The 22,114-nt window shown below is 39.3% G+C and overlaps 1 protein-coding gene across 1 annotated transcript in view; it reads right to left on the bottom strand.

The window, feature by feature from the left end:
* The window catches only part of UGGT1 (UDP-glucose glycoprotein glucosyltransferase 1), a 45,724-nt gene extending 25,661 nt beyond the window's left edge, over positions 1 to 20,063 (bottom strand). The window contains exons 1-15 of the mRNA XM_009993527.1: positions 19,935 to 20,063; positions 16,981 to 17,063; positions 14,885 to 15,015; positions 13,963 to 14,075; positions 12,651 to 12,825; positions 11,347 to 11,443; positions 9,792 to 9,870; positions 9,492 to 9,592; positions 8,580 to 8,679; positions 7,466 to 7,526; positions 3,476 to 3,567; positions 2,666 to 2,816; positions 2,282 to 2,401; positions 1,079 to 1,164; positions 491 to 626 (exon numbers count right to left, since the gene is read on the bottom strand). Coding sequence (XP_009991829.1) covers positions 491 to 626; positions 1,079 to 1,164; positions 2,282 to 2,401; positions 2,666 to 2,816; positions 3,476 to 3,567; positions 7,466 to 7,526; positions 8,580 to 8,679; positions 9,492 to 9,592; positions 9,792 to 9,870; positions 11,347 to 11,443; positions 12,651 to 12,825; positions 13,963 to 14,075; positions 14,885 to 15,015; positions 16,981 to 17,063; positions 19,935 to 20,059 — 1,650 coding nt within the window. The 5' untranslated portion in view covers positions 20,060 to 20,063. The remainder of the gene's footprint in view (positions 1 to 490; positions 627 to 1,078; positions 1,165 to 2,281; positions 2,402 to 2,665; positions 2,817 to 3,475; positions 3,568 to 7,465; positions 7,527 to 8,579; positions 8,680 to 9,491; positions 9,593 to 9,791; positions 9,871 to 11,346; positions 11,444 to 12,650; positions 12,826 to 13,962; positions 14,076 to 14,884; positions 15,016 to 16,980; positions 17,064 to 19,934) is intronic.
* Between the last annotated feature and the right edge of the window lie 2,051 nt (positions 20,064 to 22,114).

Here is a 22,114-nt window from a genome sequence, read left to right as displayed (position 1 = left end):
TCCCTCTTGGAGGCACAATATTCTACTTGGGCTTACAAATACATACCCCCAAAAATAGGAATAAAAGTCATTGTCTTCAAGTCACCAGCAATTTGATGTTACAACATGTCCCAGCTCATTGATGGTGCAGCAATGTCCAACCACAAGTGACAATGCATTTACCGGCATCTAAGTTACCCTTTGATGTGGTAAAAGTATGCAGCAGGAACTACTCAATTTATAATATTGAAGGGATACAGCAGTTTAGAACTCAATGGCAAAATAAGCAGGGGTGGGATCAGAAAAACATACAGAAGCATAAAGTGTCATATTTCAATGTAGTCTCACTTGTTGAAATTAGGTCAGAAGCACTTTATGAAGAAACATGTACCATGTGGTACCAGTACTCAGAGAAAAATCTCTTCTGTTATCTACATATTAACACATTAGCATAATCTTTCATACATGGAAAATATTAAAACATCCATTTCCCTTTTAAATGAATACTTACAGACATGACAGTCTGGAAAGCATAATTATTGTCCATTTCTTGTGCCACATAATTGTACACCCTGAGGAGGGCAACACCAGGATCCTGAAGTCCATCAACATCCTCTGAGTCATTAACCACAAAGACTAGTCCTATCCTGTAACCAAACAAATCTCCAGATCATTAATTGATTATACTAATAAATAATCAACTCTTCAGACAACTGTCAGCTATGATCACCATCTTTGACAAAGGCTTTTTCTGGAAAAGGCTAGTAAGATTTTGAGCAGAGCAGCCAACATTCAAACGGGACATATAAACCCTAAGGTAACTCCACTAGTATCTTGCTTTCCATCTCTCTTTCATCCACAGTACTTGCTTTTAAGTTTCCTTTGGACTGTTGAAGAAACTGAACTCCGTTTTGCTAGTAGCAAAAGTTACATTAAAAAAATTTTAAATAAGAAACAGTATTTCAGTAAAACCCTTCCCAACCACCAATAAAAGATACCAAACATTTCTACAGCATCCTAGCAATGGGAATTTACCAATTGTAGAAGTCACAAAAAGAAAAGTGATGTAAAAAAATTCCCATTAAAACATAGCAATTACCTCAGTGGAATGTGATTACTGAAGAACATCTCTGCCACACTGAGTAATTCTGCTGTGGTCTCGTGAGCAGGATCTACTATCAGTACCTGCACATAAACATCAAGTGAAAAGTTCTGTTCCTTTGAGAATCAAAAGGCAGTTTTTTCGTTAGGGATAGCTTCCATCGTATCTCAGTGCGGAATTACCATCAGTCCTATTTTATACACTGCTGTGGACAAGAGATCCACTAAATAATAGTTTATTCTGAAGTCTTTAAGTCCACTGTCTAAAATTTCTTGTCTAAACCATTCCTTTAACCTGGAGACCAGATTCTTCAATGTGCTTTATCCTTTACCTCAGCATCCCCTAGCATATAGACTTCTGCCTCTACCTGTACAGAAATCCACCCCCTCAGAGGTGTGTGGGAGACAAGCACTGGTGAGAGCTGAGGAACATAGCACTGCTCTGCTCAGCCGCCAGGACAGCTGATGCTGGCTAACACACTCAGAGACCAAGCCCAAACTCAGAAAGAACTGGGCCATTCAGAGTGAATTTAGGGCCCCTGATTCATGCCAAGTGTTGCCTTTTTATTTAATAATTTCCATGTTAGAAGTACTGAACTCTGGAGAAAAAGATACCACATTAATGCTCCCACAGCTTGGGGTGGTTCAAGTCCCTGTTTGCCACTAGTTTTCTATAGGGCAACAGGACAAGAGCTACAGTATGGATTTTACAAACTCTTTAGTGGATCTAACTTTAAGTAATTTATCTAGGAACTAAAAGAACACCCAGAATTAAGCTAAGGACTGATGAACATCCTTTGAAATTTTGGTGCAAGAATGCTTTCTAACTGAAACAACTGAAGTTTGTCTTAACCCTGTTAAGGACATACTAATTTACAAATGTGAGGGATTTCATTAACCAGCTTCAGCTATTATCACAAAGTTGAAATGCACAAAACTCTCATTTGTCCGATGATATATTCTTCTGACTGATGAAGCAATTTGTAGCATCTAACAGATGTCAGAGAATCATGCTCAATAATTTCGGAATCTCAGCCATAACTTACTAGTTTAAGTAGAACAAAACCTTTCAGAAAAGCATCTTATCTCAAGATATTTAAATGTCAGGGAATCCAGCATGTATGTAGGCAAGCTGCAAAAGCTACTGTACCTGCTGTTGAAAAAAACACACATTTCCTTTCTAGTCCAGATTACTACTTACAAAATTGTGGAAGTTTTTTCTAATTTGTCTGATCACGCCTGGAAATGTGGGACGCAGCAGCTCCTGCACGTTGGAAGGCCAGGAATTATAGCGACTGTCAACTTCAAGGTTGTTGATCCACTAGGAAAAATCAAAGGCATTTAAATGATCAACATGCTCAAGTCTGAGACTGGAAAATATTTTGAAATCAAACACCACACTGAGAATGGTATGAACAGGAAGTTAAGTTTTTTTAAAAAGTCTAATTCTATTTGTAACCTTTTCTTCTTTTCCTCACTGCAGTTTCAGAGCTGCTTGTGAAATAAGAACAAAAGTCCCCCTGACCACATAAGAATGCACTGCCCAATGGCAAACAAAGCATTTCTAAGATAAAATCCCACGCACTGAAATAGCAGGGCTTCTGATGTCCACAGCATAGTCAGAATCTGATGGCTGGGTGTTCAACTTCAGAACATTGTGCAAGGAAAGCCCCTCAATCCCTAAGCTGTGCAGGCCTTCCATGACTCGGGCTTCATTGCGGAGCACATCGATCAAGCTGGAAGAAAAAGCAAAAATGTTGACTTTTAGACACAGCAAACAACTTGCTCTTATGCTTAGGGTTTACAGGTGAAAGGTATAAACAAGTCTGTGCATTACTTCTTAATTATCACCTAACTGTGCTAAGAAACTTCATGTAACTTAAACTGTTAAATCAGATTCTACTTCTAGGAAAACCTACATGAAATCAAGGTAACTAAAGCATGATATGCATGCCTAACTTCAGTTCCACAACATTGAAACAGGCCTTGACAAAGATATAGGGTGCTTTTCAAATTAAAAATCCAACAATGGTTTATCCTTTGGCAACCAATCTACTATCTTCAGAATAAAACGTGTGTGTTGAGAATCTTGGAGACCAAAACCTTGCTAGTCCCAGTGCAGATCAGTAAAAACGTGACTTCTCATTCCAATCTTCAAGGGTATTCCAGTTTTCACATCAGCTTTTTTTGTTAGAAATGCATTTGCATAAGAGAGGAACCACTATTTGGAACCATTATTTCCTTTTTTTCCAGTACCTAACACTTAAACATCATCTAATAAATACTTCGTGAAGAAGATTCAAAACTGTCTAAATTACTTTACGATCTAAGCAGAAGCAGGATGCAAGCTCCTAAACAAAATACAATTATTCTGAAAAAAATAAAACATTCCTACCTAAATATGTCCTGAGTATCTAAATCAACGAGGAGTCCATTGATGAACAGGGCAGAATCTCCTGGTTGTAATCCTAATGTTCCTTTGAAATACTAAAAGAAAGAAGGCCATTAGAAGCATCCATTGTGCAGAAAAAATATTACTACGGAGTTCAATGTGTCAAATTTGTAGATTTTATCTCCCTTATTGCATGATTTTGCTTCCTAACTACAGCCTTTGCTGACTTGTGTGCAGAGGGAAAAACAACTTGGAGCTGTTTAGTGCTTAGACACATCAACTGGACAGACTCACTGTTACCAGGCAGTTTAGGGAAATCCTTCCATATACTTAAAAAAATATACTCAGATTAAATAATTATGAATGCTTGAGAGAATTATTTCCTTTTTTAGCTGACAGCCCACAAAGAAGATGGATAAATATAATCCAGTTACCTGTCTTAGCTCTTTAACACTCAGTTTTGGGCAGAACAGACTTAAAACTGCTGGATACAGGATGGTGCTAACACATGGGACTAACTACTTTAAGATACCATTTAAGTCCTAACTTAATGGATGTGTCATCAAGGACAAGTGGATGAGCTGCCACTATAGTCTGATCCCCTCAAAATCAGGCAGCAGCAAATGGAAAAAGTCTTACCAACATTCCGGAATTTCTTCAAACACCTCTAAGCACTACCCCATTTGAATGGATGCTTGCCCCTGAATGGAGGCACCATCACACAGAACAATTTTTAATCAGGAGAAGTGAATAAAACAGGCCTCCTGAGGCAAATTTCCCAACTAGAGCATCAGGAATTCTGTTTAAAATGTTAAGAGGTATTCGAAGAAGGTCTCCTAATTCTTGTCATACCGTACCAGTTACAAAATTCTATTAAGAGGCACAATGAATGCTGACAGAGAAATGCAGTATTTGGGTATTTTAAAACATTAATATCACAATGAAAGTGAGCAAAGGAGGGGAACAGCAGAGTACCATGTGGACTACCAAGAACAGAAAAGCAGCACCTAATCAGGAATAATTTGTATTCTATTAAATAAAAAAGCTCCCCAAGAAGAGCTGAATAAATGCAGTGTTAAATTGTGGGGCTTGTGGATAATTACACAGTAAACTGTAACTGAAAACATCACTGTCAAATAATACCCACACAGATTGTGTCATGCAAAGAATTAGATCTAGCCAGATCTGAATTTAGCAGCTTAGACAGAATCACAGAATAGTCATGGTTGGAAAGGACCTCTGAGATCAGAGTTCAACCATAAACAAACAAACAAACCAAACCAAACAAACAAAAAAACCACAACCAAAACCCACCAACCAATCAAACACACACACACCAAAACAACAAAACAAAACCAAAAACCCCACAACCTACAGCCTTGGCCACTAGAGCACACCCCAAAGTTCTGCATCTACATGTTTCTTGAAGACATCCAAGGTTGGTGACTCAACCAACTCCCAGGACATGCTGTTTCAGTGCCTGACCACTCTTTCAGTATAGAAATTCTTCCTAATGTCCAATCTAAACCTCCCCTGGTACAACTTCAGGCCATTTCCTCTGGTCCTGTCGTTATTCACTTGGGAGAAGAGCCCAACTCCCACCTCCCTACAATCTCATTTCAGGTAGCTGTAGCTAGCAATGAGGTCTCCCCTCAGCCTCCTCTTCTCCAAACTAAACGTCCCCAGTTCCCTCAGCCTCTCCTCATAAGGCTTATTCTCCAGACCTTTCACCAGCTTGGTAGCTCTCCTTGGTAGCACCTCAATGTCCTTCTTGTAGCGAGGGGCCCAGAATTTATCTCAGTGCTCGAGCTGCAGCCTCACCAGTGTTGAATATAGGGGCACCGTAACTTTCCTACTTCTGCTGGCCACACTATTCCTGATACAAGCCAGGGCTATTGGCCTTCTTGGTCACCTGGGCACATTGCTGGCTCATGTTCAATCAGCTGTCCACCAGCACCCCAGGTCTAACACACACCAGAAAAGCCACCAGGCAGCTTTAGCTTGCACTTACATTCCATACCTTGCCCCTTCCAAACCCATAGGGGACAACAGTGTCAAACTGCAGCCCTTCATTTCTGATTTTATTGCAGTTGAAAAACAAGGGATTTCTCCTTCACAACAGGAATCCAAGGGGACCTGCACGTAGATTTCAGGTAACTTTGCATTTACTGCTTGACTATCCAAATATAACTGATTAGATTTTAAACAAGCACTTAAGAGTGTCCATAACATACTTCCTGTTTTTCCTATTCATACCAAGTGAGATTGAAGTGTATCAATAGATCAGTGCAGATCACATGACAAAAGCTGATTTTTTTTCTTTGTTTTTATTACCATCTTAAACTTCCATTTTGCACTCAATCCAGACTGCACTACCAGTCTATTTTAATTCTGTACAAAAGCCTGGAGAAAATTCCCAAGTGGCTCTTGTTTTCTTCAGTGCTTTGCTAACACCAAGCATGCAACAAAGGTGTGTTGAAACAGTTTTCTGCACTCAGTGACCTCCAGGGGTCCCTCACAACCTGGGTCCTTTTAATTATTATGTTTCAAAGCACATGTAGACTTACTTGGATAGCTGTTGAATTTTACTCCTTCACTACTTTCATTCTCAGAGCACCAACATTGGAACCAGTGGCCTCCACCATCGTTCTAAGCCATGACAGAAGGTTTTGAGTTTATCCTGTGACTTCCTTGCAAACACTGATAAATTCAGATATTTAAGTACCACCTCAAATTGGGTAATGAGAATTAAATTTCTGCAACATCCTTCAAACTGTAAGAAGATGCTTAAAATATCTGCTTTTCAAGAACTACCTTTCTAGCAAGCTATGTTCCATCCAGCTCAGACATTTTAAAATAATCTAGAAACATAACTACATTTTTGCTCTAGTAATTTCCACTAAAAGCAGTCACATTCTTAATATCTACTTGCTTTTAAGAAGTTCAGAATACAACAAAATCTAAAACGAGTAACTTGAAGTGAGCCTCTTTTGAACTGTTACCCAGGAGAAGCAGTGCTGTGACATTCAGACTTGACACATCTGATAGACCACTTGAATAAGAGCTAGCTAGGTCAGAGTCTGAAAAAAGGCCACCCAGCAGGTATGGCCCTACAACAAACATGAACCAACTCCAGACAACTTCAGCTGGCAGGTCATCCCCACAACCACGTAACTCAGAAACTACGTAATGGCTGACGTGACACCATTCTGTCCTTAGAATTGTCAAGGTTGGAAAAGACCTTCAAGATCATCAAGTCCAACCATCCACCCTACAACCCCTAACCACTAAACCACCTTATGAAACACCATGTCTACCCCTTTTTTGAACATGTCCAGGGATGGTGCCTCTGCCATCTCCCTGGGCAGCCTGTCCAACACCTCCCCACTCTTTTTGTGAAGGATTTTTTTCTAATATGCAGCCTGAACTCCCCTAAAAGCCAGGATTGTTGATCAGATTGAGAGAGTCTGCATGGAAACCCTCAGAACAGCTATACTGTATGCTTGTTGTAAATCAACATTCTCCCCCAGGGTTAACAACACAGTACTTTCATGGCATTTAAAATTCATTTTATAAAGACAAATAAATACAGTTACCAGATTCTGAGTTCAGATACCAAACAGATAGTCACTTTCATATACATTAACAAATCCTTGTCAAATAACTATCAGAACAGTTGATTACTGTGAACAATGCAGCTCTGTGAACAAAATCCCATATGATCATTACCCAACACACTGATCTTACTCTAAAAATTTCTGACCAATATTTTCATATTTGAGCAAACAAACTAAACCATGTTCCTAATCCCTGTTAGAAAATCCACCATTTCTGCACTTCCCACATGCATATGAAGACTAAATTGTGTGTGAAAATACTGGGTTGTTATTTTGAACAAAATGAAAACTTTTAGATAGAACTGTTATTTTCAAAGCTTGAATTTATATTAAAATAAAAGTGCAAAAGCACTACATTACTTTCTGGAAGCATTACCTTTTGGTTCTCTTCAATTTCTGCTCTGAGTTCCGAAGAAACAACTGCTTTTGTTATGGCTCTACAGAAATAAAAATATCATGCTGTGAATCATCTTTCTGTTCACCTGATTAGGTATCTTCTTATCCTATTTTTGTACCTCATATATAAATACACACAGTCTCCTAAAGACCAGCAATCAGAAGCACTTGCCTTTGTGGTACCATTAAAGAGTAGGAAGCACTACTTTTTATTACACTATATAATTCAACAGGAGATAAAGATGTGAATCACATGCCAACTCTTGGTGTCTAATTTCACATAAACAATAATAAAAGTGGGTAGCTGCCAGAAAGGCACAGGTGGAGGCTAGCAGCAGAATATAGCGGGATGTCACTTCTCCTTGTAGGTTCCCATTCCTTTCCTTACATTGGATTGAGTGACTGAGACTGTGGTTCTCAGATATGACTGAAAACACAATGCCTATCTGAAGAAGCTATAAATAACACAATTGTAGCATCAGTGAGTGAGAAATAAAATCAGAATTCATGTGTTTTTTTTTACTGCCGGGTATATCTCAAAAAAGAGGAGCTCCTATAATATCATCTTCACAAGCCATATCATGGAATTCGTAAAAAGAAATGTATTTCTAGAGTGGTTTGACAGGACTGATTATGACAGAATTTCTTGACATTGATTTGAACATGCTCAAGATGGTCACTGACACAGTGGAACTGCACATCAGTGTCTGACATGAGATTGACTGGGCTGTTTGCCTAGGTGGATCCTACAAGACCAGTGGGATCCAGGGAACAGACAAACCTTGAAGCCACCAAACTGAAAACCCAACCAAGAAATTCTTGAGGACTTGATGCAATAGGCTCAGAAAGATTTCACAACAAAAGAGCACTGGTAGTCCTGTCAAATTTTCCACTAGACAATGTTAACTGCCATCCAAGAAAAACACTGTAAGATCCTCTTTGTAACCACAGGCTGAAGAACGTCTCTGCATAAACATTCCCCAGTGTTTGCTTCCAGATGAATGGAAACTCAGACACTACCACAACCAATGCTGGCTCAGATTCTGCTCAAAAAAAAAATCCTAAGAAAACTCAGAAATCATAATTAAAGTTACCTGGCCTTTGTAGGAAAGTTCTGACTGAGATCTTTCATGACCATCAAAGCATCCACAGGGGGAGCAGTCAAAATGCGAGCAGCAGTTTGAAAACTTAAATCTGTAAGTGAAAAATAGAAGTTGATAACTCAAAACTGAAAACAAGTTGATGCAGAGTCAGCTAAACTGTAGCTTTTGTCTTTTTAGTTATTGGCTCCCTATGGAAATTAATTTTCCATCTGTGCCTTTAGATACTTCTAAAAAACCCTCCTTCCTTCTATTCAGCTTCGTGTGTTGCCTTGAAGTAAGTAACCCTTACAAAATGCACAGGTTGCTTAAGAGTTCAGCCCATCACCTTGTTTTTCAGCTGAGGTGGGAGGACCCTTCAGAAAGGTCTGGGTACTTGTTTCACAGACCAGAAATAGAAACAGCCACCTGTGGGATACAGATTATCTGTGGCTACAATCTATGTTCAGCATTTTTCATTACACTTTTCAGAGGATGAAAAGCCTTTTTAGAGGCCTCTACAGATTATTTCCAGGGAAAAGGTCAGAGTTGCATGCAGACACTTTTGAAATGCATTCTTTCTTTGGTCTTGAGAAATCTCAGCTTTCTACATCAATAATGTGACCATAGAAGGAAACCACATTTCCTTTGCTTTTCTGCACTTAACAGACCATACAAATAGTCAGAGCAAGAGTATGTGGCTTGCTGTGCTTCCCAATACAGAAAGCAAACCTCATCTGTGAAACAATCTTCCTAAAAGCTATTTCAACAGGACTCTGCGCAGGAGCTTTAGAAACTCTAGCAGCTTCCAGTGCAGGAGGTTAGTCAAACCCTCTGAACTGTACACAGCCACTGGCAACCACACTTGCACACAAGAAGTTACATTAAGTTTTTGCAGTACAACACTGAAAGCCTTCATACAATTACCTTGTAACTGCCAGACTTTCAGAGGTGCCATTTCATTGGTACTTTCTATGAGGTGTTTTCTTAGCTCTTTTAGCTCTTCTGTCAAGTCAGGATACAGCTGCCTAAAAGGGTATGAGGGTAAAACAACTTCTGTGGTTTCCTATAAGCAAGCCTTCAGAGAAACTAACATATGAAAAAGCGTATTGCTAACATGTATGGATAACTCAGATATTTAAAAATTAGTAACAAAGGAAAAGACCAGCATCTCAGCATCAAGTTTTTTGATATGACAAAGACCAGCAACTTAAAACTGAGTTTTACCTTAGTTTTCCAAATAGAAATCCCTGCACTTCATCAATAGGGTCGTTTTCATCTATTACTGTAGCATTCACATCTGTGCCTATGAACACAGAGAGTGGAGAACTGTCACCAAGCTATTCAAAAACAGTTCTCACACTCCTTTTGATTAGTTTAAGAAAGCTACACTGCAGTAGCTGAAATGAAGAAAGAAAGGCCAAGTTTCAGGTTTACTTTTAAACCTGTATCCAAGAGACATTGCCTTTGTAAACAAACGTAGTAACAGCTGAAATACAACCGAGTTGGACTATTGAGAAGGAAAATCTTAAGATGAGTTGAAACGTCAAGGCATTGCACAGGAATTCCTTAGGACCTAGGAGCTATAAGGACATGCTAGCTTTGTAGACAAAGCGCTCAAGTAAAAATGTGAACACAACCCTGATTTTAGATCCAAAAACACAATAAAAAATAGTATCTGAGTGAGGTCCAATTCTGGTCTTAAACATCAAAAAGAAATCCATGCAAGAGACTCACATGATCTCCTAACTAGTTGGACAAGGTAGCTCCAATCTAGACGTTTTGTGTTCAAGTCTAAGGCCCCTTCCCTTTTACATGAGAACTTGCTTCTGGAAAAGCCAGAACAGCAGCCACAGGAGTAAAAGACTGCACAGTCAGAGCATTCAGAGCATTAGGCAGGAGGAGCTGGACAGGGGCCATACACCTCTCATGTGCACTGTACTGTCTAGGAGCTACTTGCAGCTCCTAGCAATGCAAGTACAAGCACAAGTCCAACACTCGTAGCAATGTGTGTAACAATGTACGCACAGTTCGCCCAATTTGTAAAACATTTGAGATTACTATATTAAGATTACTGATTGATATAAAACTTCACAAGTTTACAATTAAAAAACATTTTCCCACAATTACTTCCCCCCCAAACTTGAAGAGAATAAGGCCTCCAATGTCCTATTCTACAAACAATGCCAGGGCTTTTGCATAACTTTTGGATGACAAATTCAATTGTCAGTAATAAAAATCTTAGGTTGGATCAACTCCTCTAGTATCTTAGTTTCTCTCAAACACTTCTACAAATAAAAACCAAAGCTTTTATGTGCCTATACCCTAGATGGAGGCAAAATACTTTAAGTCTGAGTTTATATCTGTATCTGAAAGAGATAAAATGGCAAAATCCTGAAGAACCCAATTAAAAATCCGAGTTCTAAGTTTTGTTTTGCCAAAAGCCAAGAAACACATTCTCCTCTGAGTATGGATAAGCAAAGGCAAATTCAGGTAGAATTTGCTTTACATCTGCAGAGAATCTGGTTACCTGGAGAAAAATTAGTTACATTAGTAGTGCTATGACTAACATCTAGTCCAGAGTCATAACTCCATCATGCCCCATATCAGAAGACAAGTGCCATGGCAAAGATCTCCTTCAGAAAGAACATAATCCCAGAAGAGACAGGAAGAAAAGCAGTATCAGAGCTGAAGAAAGAAGAACAGCTGCAATTCAGGCAAACAGCCATTCATATAAAAGAGAAAGAAAAATTAAAATGCTGACATTAAATTAATAATTCACCTTTCACCTGTGTATCATCCTTGGCCTTATATTCTGTACTTTTAATAGCCAGTTCCACACCATAGCCAGAGAGGTAGACTTTTTCTGCACCAGGATTCTGTAAGGAAGAGGGAAAAGTGCAGTATTGCCACTTGGGGGTTTGATGTACACATCAGAAGCTGCCACATCCCAAAGCTCAAGGCAGCAGGGATTTCAGACATAACAGAGGGTGCATAAGAGGCAAACAAACACAATGAGTGATTCTGCAGTAATGTACTGTAAAAATTACATTTTAGCTTATTGAAGTTCAGCGAGCAAAAATCTCTCTATGAATTAAAAAAACCTACCAAACTCAAAAAGTAAAGAGGAACACTCAACAATGTCTTCAGGATTCTGCATGTAAGACAAGTAGAGCAGGATAGACTCCAGTTATCAAGGCAGAGAGAGTTCCATTGTGAAGTTCAAAAGTGAAACATTCACTGAATAGTTACAACAAATAATTACAAAAAATGGATAAATCAGTAACTTGAGAAATGCATAATTAGCTCTAACTTTAATGGGAAACAAACATGATCACTCGTTAAAAGTATTTTAAAGTATACAGGAGTCACAAACTATCTGTTGTGTAATGGACTGAATTTTTAATCTAAGTAGGCCTCCCAACAACAATCTATTATTTTTCAAAAGCGAAGATGCCGTAGTGAATGTATGACTTAATTTTATAAAAACTGTAAATATTGCTAGAGGTGAAGCAGCTGATGTTTTTTTTGCATTTGAGTCTGGCCACCAGCTGCTATGCTGCAGGCTTAAGCCACACTGAGCAAGATTCAGGAACAGAGTCAAATAACTCAAATTTCTCCAAGATTTTGAAATGTAGTTTTAAACACTAATCCAGTGGTCATGGGCAATTTAGGGGGGGAGACAGAAACCAGGACAAATGGCACTAAGGCTGATAAGTATTTGCGTAATAAAACTGCATCTCAAGTAACCAGGTGGCATGAACTGAGGAAGTCCTGACCATCAATCTCTTATAATCTAATATAGGTAGAGCAACATGGTTTTAGAATAAAGTCTGTAATTTATCTGGAGTTTAACTCTGCATTTGTAAAATCAAAATATCCTCTTATTTGAAGAAGCAGGAGACTTAAATACTCTGTATTCCTCAGCTACGTGCAAAAAAATACAACCTTTGAGTGTTCTAAAAAAAAATATCAAGCAGCTACACATGATGCAAATGTCCATTTCAAGGGAATAAATGCCATTTTTCTTTTTTAAAAGCCAGGGCAGTGGCAAATACCTTTGCTAGAATGCACAAATATACTTACAGCAACATAGTGTCTGAGGACATAAGTGATTTCTCCTGCCTCAGCCTTTAGAACGAGCCTCCTGTGGTGTCTATAGAACTCCTCTGAGCCCATCTCAGCATAGAATATGACAACGGGGCTGTCAGGGTTTGACACAGGGTACTTGTGGTCCCCTTTGAACAAAAATGGCTTTGGCCTAAGAGTGAACATTGAAGATTATCACACTGCAATTCACAGCATTTCCTCACTCCACACAAGATGCAAAATTCCTTCTCACGTTTAACCACTGTTCCTGTCCTCACTGAGCATATGTGAAGCTATTCCCACCAAGTCAGCAACACTTAATGCATACTGAAAAAGGTTTGTTAAAAATGGAGATAAAAAAATGAGACAGGTAGCTTAGTGCTATTTTGAATCTAATGTGATCCTTGTTTTAAAAATTATTCACTTCCCTTAAATTTTCAATTAATTTTTTTTGTTTCCCCAATGGTGATTCATAAACTCTGTATATAAAAAAAAATGCTAGCAGAAAAAACGTTCCAGAAATTCAAATTCAAGGCAGCCCTGTCCTTGGCTTAGCGTACAAACAAGAAAGTGAATGAGAAAGACTGTTTTCAACTACTCTTTTTAAATTTTGTCTAAAATACAATTAAAATTTTAAAATATTTCCAGTGAATCAGAAGAATAGCACGTGAGCTAGAGATGCCACGTGTTTGCAGATTGACAAATGCTTGCAAAACCCAAGATTGCCATGAAAACAAACTGAAATTTAAGGGCTTGAGTTTGTTGTTTTTTTTAAAAGAGGTTTTATATTTTATAGCTTACTTTTGTTCCTAAAAGTTACAATCCAGTTCTGTTCTTGGAAAGAAATCTGAATTTGAAATCTATCATACAGCCATAGTTTTGTTAATGCTGATCAAATTATAGAGGGAGAAAATACTGTGCATCGAGCCATTCAAGAACCAGTCTGTTGTATTAACTACCATTTTAATATGCAGCCCAGCTCTTTCTGTTCTCCCCATATACTAAAAGCTTTACGTATTCCTGAGAATTCCTACTGTCCTTTAACAAATTGTTTCCAACTTTTCCTGTGCACATTCCTCCTCTCAGCAGAATATCAAAGAGCAAAGGATAAGAAAACCATCATTCCAATCTGGAGTAATAAGAACTGGATTAATAAGAATGTCACTTCATTGCAAGCACTGAACAGTATAAATTGACACTGGAGAATGCAGACACTACTTGTTTATTACATTCTCTTTACAGCAGCAAAGTGACTCTAACTGGGTTAAATCTTAAGAGCTAATCCAATGATAAGACACTAGGCAAATACCTTTCTGAAGCTGTGTGTAAAAGATTTTCAAGAGAGTCAAATTCACATGTCTTCTTTCCATGCACAGCAAAAAACAGGGTACAGCCCCTTGGTGGAGGTTCATCTGCTGCTATCTGTATGGAAATATTTGTAATACAGTTGGTTGTATGTTTGTCCTTAGAACAAGTAAAAATTATAATGGTGTAGCCTTGTAGCAATTGGTCTTCTTCAATGTCCAAAATTCTAAACTAGTATTTCCTCCCTGTCTATTACATAATTTAAATACAAGGTAAACATTTCAAAATGGTTCCAGTCTATTGCTATTAACTCCAGGTACAAGAAGTCTGGTTTGCAATTGTAGGGTTTTTGATGGAGGCTTTTTTTGCATTACACATCAGAAACCTCTACATTTGTTAAATGTCAAATGACAGAATTATTCCAGCTGAAACAGGAAGACGTATTCCAGTATTACTTAAATAAAGCATATTATAATGCGAGACAATTTTCAGTGAACTCCGAGTGTGAAAAAGAACAGAGTACAAGAAACTTCTGTGCAAGGGGTTGTAATAATGAGATCTACATATTCATGGATTCATTCTGTATCTTCAAGTAAGTACATGTGAATGAGGGGAACAGCAGCAGCAGCACAAGTACCAACAGAACCATGGGGAGTCTCCTTGTAAAAATCTTCACAGAATTATTAGTGCAGCAGGCACCACAGACATGCAGAGATGTTGAAATCCCAATGATTTAGTCTAGTCTACACAGAGTCTAATTTGGCACCCAAGGAGAGCAGTATATACATATGCTCTTCAGCTGAGATGTATGGAGCACTTAATCAGTCCAGGTTTTTTTGTACTCTGAATTGTCTCCTTACACAGCTGACTCATTTCTGGGCCTTAGGTAATGCCCTACAAATAATTTCAGGATTTCCTGTACTAACCTGTTGAAAAGCTTGAACTGTTGCAGAATAAGAGCGTAGAGACAAAGAAAACTTCAACAAATTCTGCTGCAAAGGTGACAGACCCTGACAGGCTATCTTGAGCATTTCATGGTAAGAAGAGTAATCACTACCTGCAAAGTCAAAGTACAAGCAGTTATCTTCCTATACTACTTTATCATTGAAAAGGACTCTTAATTTTATTTGTGATTTATACTAACAGAAGCCCGTAACATTAATTGTAAGTATACACATGCCTGTTCCTCCTTTATCTCCGTTGCAGTCAGTTCTGCAGATGAAGGAGAGTGAACTTCAATAGAGATCCATGAGAGTACACTTAAATACATCCCTCAGGATGTAAATATAGGTTTGGGAAGGAGGGAAAAAGTTAGGAACTCACATTTAATTTCAGCTGCTATGTAGAAACACAGAGAAAAAACACTGATAATATTTTATACTGCATGTTGAAACAGAAACTGGCAAACAAAATGGTTCAGACTTTTCCACTACATGTTATCAAAAGGATATCCAAAAAGCCCAGAGCACTCTGCAGTAAACATGGTACTGAAATCAGTCCCCATTTGACTTCTACAACTTGAACACATTAGAAGACAAAACATTGTTTTATTTTTCAACTATGTCAACTATTGATCACCATAAAGAAAAAGGTTATGAAAACTTACCATCACGATCAGATGTCTTCATATTTTGACTGGCTCCAACAAAATTCCAGAATTTCTCTTGACCTTCTTCTGATAAAAATTCACTAAGTAAGAAGAGAATAGTTAGCTACATCTAAAAATTGTTTCTCAAGTTACAATTCTAATACTTATAGAGCTTTACAGAAAGTTAGATCCTACCATGTGTTTACCTGTATCAGAAAACTGTTCATTGCTAGAAAAGCAAAGTAGGAAAACTAAAAAACCAACTAATCCAAACAAATAATAGTTGCAGGTCAGGACAAATACAAAGTACAAGAAAGAAGCTTGTAAAGCACCAATTAATTTCTCAATCCATTAACAGACAACAGTGTAGATGCTGGGAGCTCTCCTCCCTAATGCACTTCTTCACTAGCTATCTTTACAAGAACCATAGATTTTCACATCTTTTTCTGTAACAAACTGCATCTTGTTGGAACTGCTAGCTTTGCTGGGATTTTTGGTTGGGTGGTTTTAAGTGACACAAGAAGAGAAGTCACAGCTTCAAATAAAGAAGTTGCAATTCCATGTATTAAGCACGGTAGGTAGGTCAGGTAGGTAGACAATGCTAGGATACCAAAATAATTCTCTAAACATTGCTAACAACAAATCCTTTATAATATCTAAACTTGTAACATGCTTCACCTGCTAAATGATGCTATAGCAGCAGATTTGGAGCCCATCAGCTGCCACAATAGCTTGTGCGTTCACTGCAATCTGTTCTGACCTAAGGTACCAAGTGCTTTGAAAGCAATTGCTTAATGAACTGCAGGGCTAGGGGAAGTAACTGGAACAGCAGGAGGGGTTCTACACTGCAGTGTCATTCTGCAACCCACCCCAACGAACAATCCTGCCGGCCCAAAATCTTTGAATATTATTTAGCTTTTATATCATAGAATCATTAAGGTTGGAAGGGACCTTAAAGATCATCGAGTTCCAACCCCCCTGCTATGAGCAGGGATCACTACCAGTAGACCAGGTTGCACAAAACCTCGTCCAACCTGGCCTTAAAAACCTCCAGGGATGGGGCGTTAACAACCTCCCACCACCCTTGTAGTGAAGAATTTCTTCCTAACCTTTCTAACCTAAGTCTCCTCTCTTTCAGTTTAAAACCACTACCCCTTGTCCTATCACTATCTACTCTGAAGAAAAGCCCCTCCCCAGCTTTCCTGCAGGCTCCTTTCAAGTACTGGAAGGTGCTATAAGTTCTTCCCAGAGCCTTCTCTTCTCTAGGCTAAACAGCCCCAAGTTTCTTAGCCTGTCTCCAGAGCAGAGGTGCTCCAGGCCTTTGATCATCTTTGTGGCCTTTCTCGGGACCCACATTAGAAGACAAAACATTGTTTTATTTTTCAACTATGTCAACTATTGATCACCATAAAGAAAAAGGTTATGAAAACTTACCATCACGATCAGATGTCTTCATATTTTGACTGGCTCCAACAAAATTCCAGAATTTCTCTTGACCTTCTTCTGATAAAAATTCACTAAGTAAGAAGAGAATAGTTAGCTACATCTAAAAATTGTTTCTCAAGTTACAATTCTAATACTTATAGAGCTTTACAGAAAGTTAGATCCTACCATGTGTTTACCTGTATCAGAAAACTGTTCATTGCTAGAAAAGCAAAGTAGGAAAACTAAAAAACCAACTAATCCAAACAAATAATAGTTGCAGGTCAGGACAAATACAAAGTACAAGAAAGAAGCTTGTAAAGCACCAATTAATTTCTCAATCCATTAACAGACAACAGTGTAGATGCTGGGAGCTCTCCTCCCTAATGCACTTCTTCACTAGCTATCTTTACAAGAACCATAGATTTTCACATCTTTTTCTGTAACAAACTGCATCTTGTTGGAACTGCTAGCTTTGCTGGGATTTTTGGTTGGGTGGTTTTAAGTGACACAAGAAGAGAAGTCACAGCTTCAAATAAAGAAGTTGCAATTCCATGTATTAAGCACGGTAGGTAGGTCAGGTAGGTAGACAATGCTAGGATACCAAAATAATTCTCTAAACATTGCTAACAACAAATCCTTTATAATATCTAAACTTGTAACATGCTTCACCTGCTAAATGATGCTATAGCAGCAGATTTGGAGCCCATCAGCTGCCACAATAGCTTGTGCGTTCACTGCAATCTGTTCTGACCTAAGGTACCAAGTGCTTTGAAAGCAATTGCTTAATGAACTGCAGGGCTAGGGGAAGTAACTGGAACAGCAGGAGGGGTTCTACACTGCAGTGTCATTCTGCAACCCACCCCAACGAACAATCCTGCCGGCCCAAAATCTTTGAATATTATTTAGCTTTTATATCATAGAATCATTAAGGTTGGAAGGGACCTTAAAGATCATCGAGTTCCAACCCCCCTGCTATGAGCAGGGATCACTACCAGTAGACCAGGTTGCACAAAACCTCGTCCAACCTGGCCTTAAAAACCTCCAGGGATGGGGCGTTAACAACCTCCCACCACCCTTGTAGTGAAGAATTTCTTCCTAACCTTTCTAACCTAAGTCTCCTCTCTTTCAGTTTAAAACCACTACCCCTTGTCCTATCACTATCTACTCTGAAGAAAAGCCCCTCCCCAGCTTTCCTGCAGGCTCCTTTCAAGTACTGGAAGGTGCTATAAGTTCTTCCCAGAGCCTTCTCTTCTCTAGGCTAAACAGCCCCAAGTTTCTTAGCCTGTCTCCAGAGCAGAGGTGCTCCAGGCCTTTGATCATCTTTGTGGCCTTTCTCGGGACCTCTCCAACAGGTCTGTATCTTTCTTCTGCTGTGAGGGCACCAGAACTGTACACAGTACTCCCAGGTGAGGTCTGACCACAGCAGAGCAGAGAGGCAGAATCACCTCCCTGGCTCTGCTGACCACACTTCTTTTGATACAGCCCAGGACACAACCGGCTCTCTAGGCCGTGAGCGCACACTGGCAGCTCATGTCAAGCTTCTTATCTACTGCAACCCCCAAGTCCTCTTCCTCGGGACCCTTGGTGCACTGTTCTTATTCTTTGCTCACTATTTCACAGTCTCTTAGAGAGAAATTTTCCCCAGCAAATGTCTCGTGTTTTCAGAATATTTGATTGTGGCATACCCAAGCTTTTCATTTTACTGCTTCAGGACTTCTCAGCCTGCAGAACTTCAGCATCTCTAGAGAAGGTTATAGAAAAGTAATTTCACCTAGGACACACCTCTTCTATCACCTCCTATTTTGGGGAAGGACTTGTTACCAGGGCTTGTAGCAAGAGGACAACGGGTAATGATTTTAAACTGAAGGAAGAGAGATTTGGGTCAGAGATCAGGAGGAAATTCTTTAGTGTGAGGGTGATGAGACACTGGAACAGACTGCTCAGATAAGTTGCGGCTGCCCCATCCCTGGCAGTGTTGAAGGGCAGGTTGGATGGGGCTTGGAGCAACCTGGTCTAGCGGGAGGTGTCCCTGCCCGTGCAGGGGAGTTGGACCTCGATGATCTTTGAGATCCCTTCCAACTCAAACCATTCTATGAGTCTCTGATTCTATCATCCAAAACCATTGGAATGAAATCTATCACTGCTCAACTATTTCCATCTGGACCAACCTGCAATAACCTGAGCATGGCAACACTATTGGGTGATACAAAATGAAGCGCACACACTCTGCCCCCAAAATCTCCAAGTCCTCTTTTGCATAGACATCAGCAAATGGGAAGGCTGTGAAATGAAATAATAGGGACTTCTACACATGAAGAGATGAGGACTTCTAAAAATGAAATTACATGGACTTTAGAAGTGCTAAATACACTTGCAGTAAATAGACATAATTTTGCTTTCTTTTTTAATAGCATCTTTTTAATACCATTCTTCTGAGAATTCTTCTGAGAAATCTCCCTAGGTTGACTGGCACAACTCTTAACAAAGCAGTTGACTTAAGATAATCAATACACAACTTAAACTAACAAAGTTAAACTCAAGCTTAACTGAGCTGAACATACAGAAGCATGAAACATATAAAATCTACAGTTTTCATTGAAGTCCAAAATCTTTTCCTATGGAATCCTGCAGGACCACACTAACAAACCTCTCCAACTACTCCTTTCAGTTAAAATTTACAGGATAAAAAAACCCCAATCTAATATGGAGTTATTAATAGTTATTAATGCTTGCTTTAATGCACAATCAAAGAATTTACCATGCAAAAAACTCCTACTATCTCCTTTAAAATATTTATCCCATCTCCCAAAGCACACTAGTGATCAGGTTCAATTAAGTGTTACTACTGCCAATGAGTAATGACCAAAACCCAAAGCACCACAAAACAAACGAAAAAGAGAACACTTTCCTTTATGCTCTAAGCATATTCTGATGTATCAATGAAAAAAAAAAAATGCACTTACCTTGCTTCAAGTAGTAAAGGAGTTGAAGACCACTTTGTAGTTAGAGAGGTTGTCACAGCCTTAGAGTCTCCTTTTACAAGTGAAGAGCTGAACCAGATTCCAAGAACTGCAATAAGTATTCCCATTTTATAGAAGCCTAAAAAACCATAAAGGTCAGGTTTTGCATTTTCCATGTTTGTAAATACAGAACCTCACATTTCCAAATTTATGAAAGTGTATTTTAAGATCCAGTGGCCCATTTAATCCAATTCATCGTGAGATAATTAATCACAGTCTCACCTGGGCTCACAGAATCAAAAATTCCGTAAAACAGGAAAAGAGGCAAGATCTGACTCCTGAGCTTTAAAACTAAATCAATTCCAGCTTCCTCTATATTTATGCACTCAGATAAACATGCTTCTGTTCTTTGGACACCCACATCATATACTACTTCTTTAAGGGGTCTTACAAACAGGGCATGTTTTGAATTTGGTGGAAAACCAACCCACCATTCATTTTAGGGGAAGCAAAGCCCCATTCCACCACTGCACAGCTCCATCAGCTGCTATACTAACCAATGCCAGAACAGCTTGCTGAGGGTCAGGTTCCCTAGTCAGCCCTTCAGCTCCTGCTGGGTACAGTGGACTTCTTCTCTAGGGGATGAAGAAACAAGCATTTCCTGGATGCATTAAGTACTACCAACTTTGGAAGCTGAAAAATGAATGAAATCATGAAGACAGACTAAGAAACAAAAAAAAACAAAACTGTAAGTAATTTCTTTAGCGTCCTTCATGTGTACTTTTACGCTTCTACATTCTCTGACCTATGCACCATAACACAGATGAAAGGAATTTCCTTCCCTGCAATTCTTAAGCTTCTGGAAGACCCAAATCTTCCCCTTAGTTTTCAGATTTGCAGAATCTTCAGGGTTGGAAGGGACCTCCAGAGATCAGAGTCCAACTCCCCTGGCAGAGCAGGACTAGGGCAGATCACTCAAAAAGGCATCCAGACAGGTCTTGAAAGTCTCCAGAGAAGGAGACTCCACAACCTCTCTGAGCAACCTCTGAATAGAGTATATTTACTACACACCTAACATACATCCAGCTGCTCTCCCTTCTTAATCCTTTTTTTCTGGATGACTCACTTTCCATTTCCAAGTGAAAAAATTCAAATTCCAAGTATACCACACCCGATACCCTGTCAGGATCTAACTCATGTCTCTTTTTCATAATGAACTCAATATAAAAAATAACCTTTGCATACCTGTAGCTCTATCTGGACGTAACAATGCCCTGCTGTGCTACACAAAGAGCAGCTTGCCCAGCTGCACAGGACATTTGTTGTGCAGCTGGGAAACAGCCAGACAGCACTGCATGACACACAGCAGTTACAGCCCCAGCTGGCTCAGTGTGGAGGAAGATCAGTCAATATTTGTGGAGGGAAACCTTGGCTCCCACCAGGTGCAAAAAAACCCACAAGGTTTGCAGCTTCTTGCAGAATTGGGTCCTTTTTATTAGCTGTGAATCACACACAGTAGTTTGAAACATGTAAAATAATATGCTGAACTACTTTCTTAGGATTAAAACTCCTGTGCTACTCTCTCACAACTGTTCTTCCAGCCTGTGAGAGCCTGAAATAACAGTCTGAAAAGAAAAAAGAAAGGTGGAAGGACTCACCTGACACCAGTTTAGCCAACTGAATACCTGCAGATTAGAAATATCTACTCTCCCTGAATAATAACAGTCTTAGAAGAAAGGCAAGAGCAGTATCTAAAAAAAAAAAACACCCATAAAAAAGCCACAAACACACCCACCACTGAGAACAGCAGAAGTAAGAGCCAGAGAAATGAACATAAATGACATGAAGCAATCCAGCTGTGTTCTGCACTAGGTAACAGACGAAACACCGATCTGAATGAGGACAATTATAAAGTGGATGCTTCAAGCCTTGATTGTTTTGTAAAGACTGTTCCTCTGAAGCTACAACACAGCGATTAACTGTCTGGTCTTAAATCACACGCTTGAAGAGCTGTGACGAGAAACAATTTCCTCTAGCAACCCGCCCGCAGCCTGCCTGCTCCCGCCGAGACCTCGCCCGGTGCGCCGCCGGCACACCCTGGCGGTGACACCGCCGATGACTCGCAAAACCAACAAATGTAAAATAAATGGGGAGGCTGTCGCTGCTGACCCCCGAGTGCGGCC

The sequence above is a fragment of the Chaetura pelagica genome, unplaced genomic scaffold (genome assembly GCF_000747805.2).
Source record: "Chaetura pelagica isolate M959 unplaced genomic scaffold, ChaPel_1.0 scaffold192, whole genome shotgun sequence".
Lineage (NCBI taxonomy): Eukaryota > Metazoa > Chordata > Aves > Apodiformes > Apodidae > Chaetura > Chaetura pelagica.
This window is presented reverse-complemented; position numbering and strand designations above follow the sequence as displayed.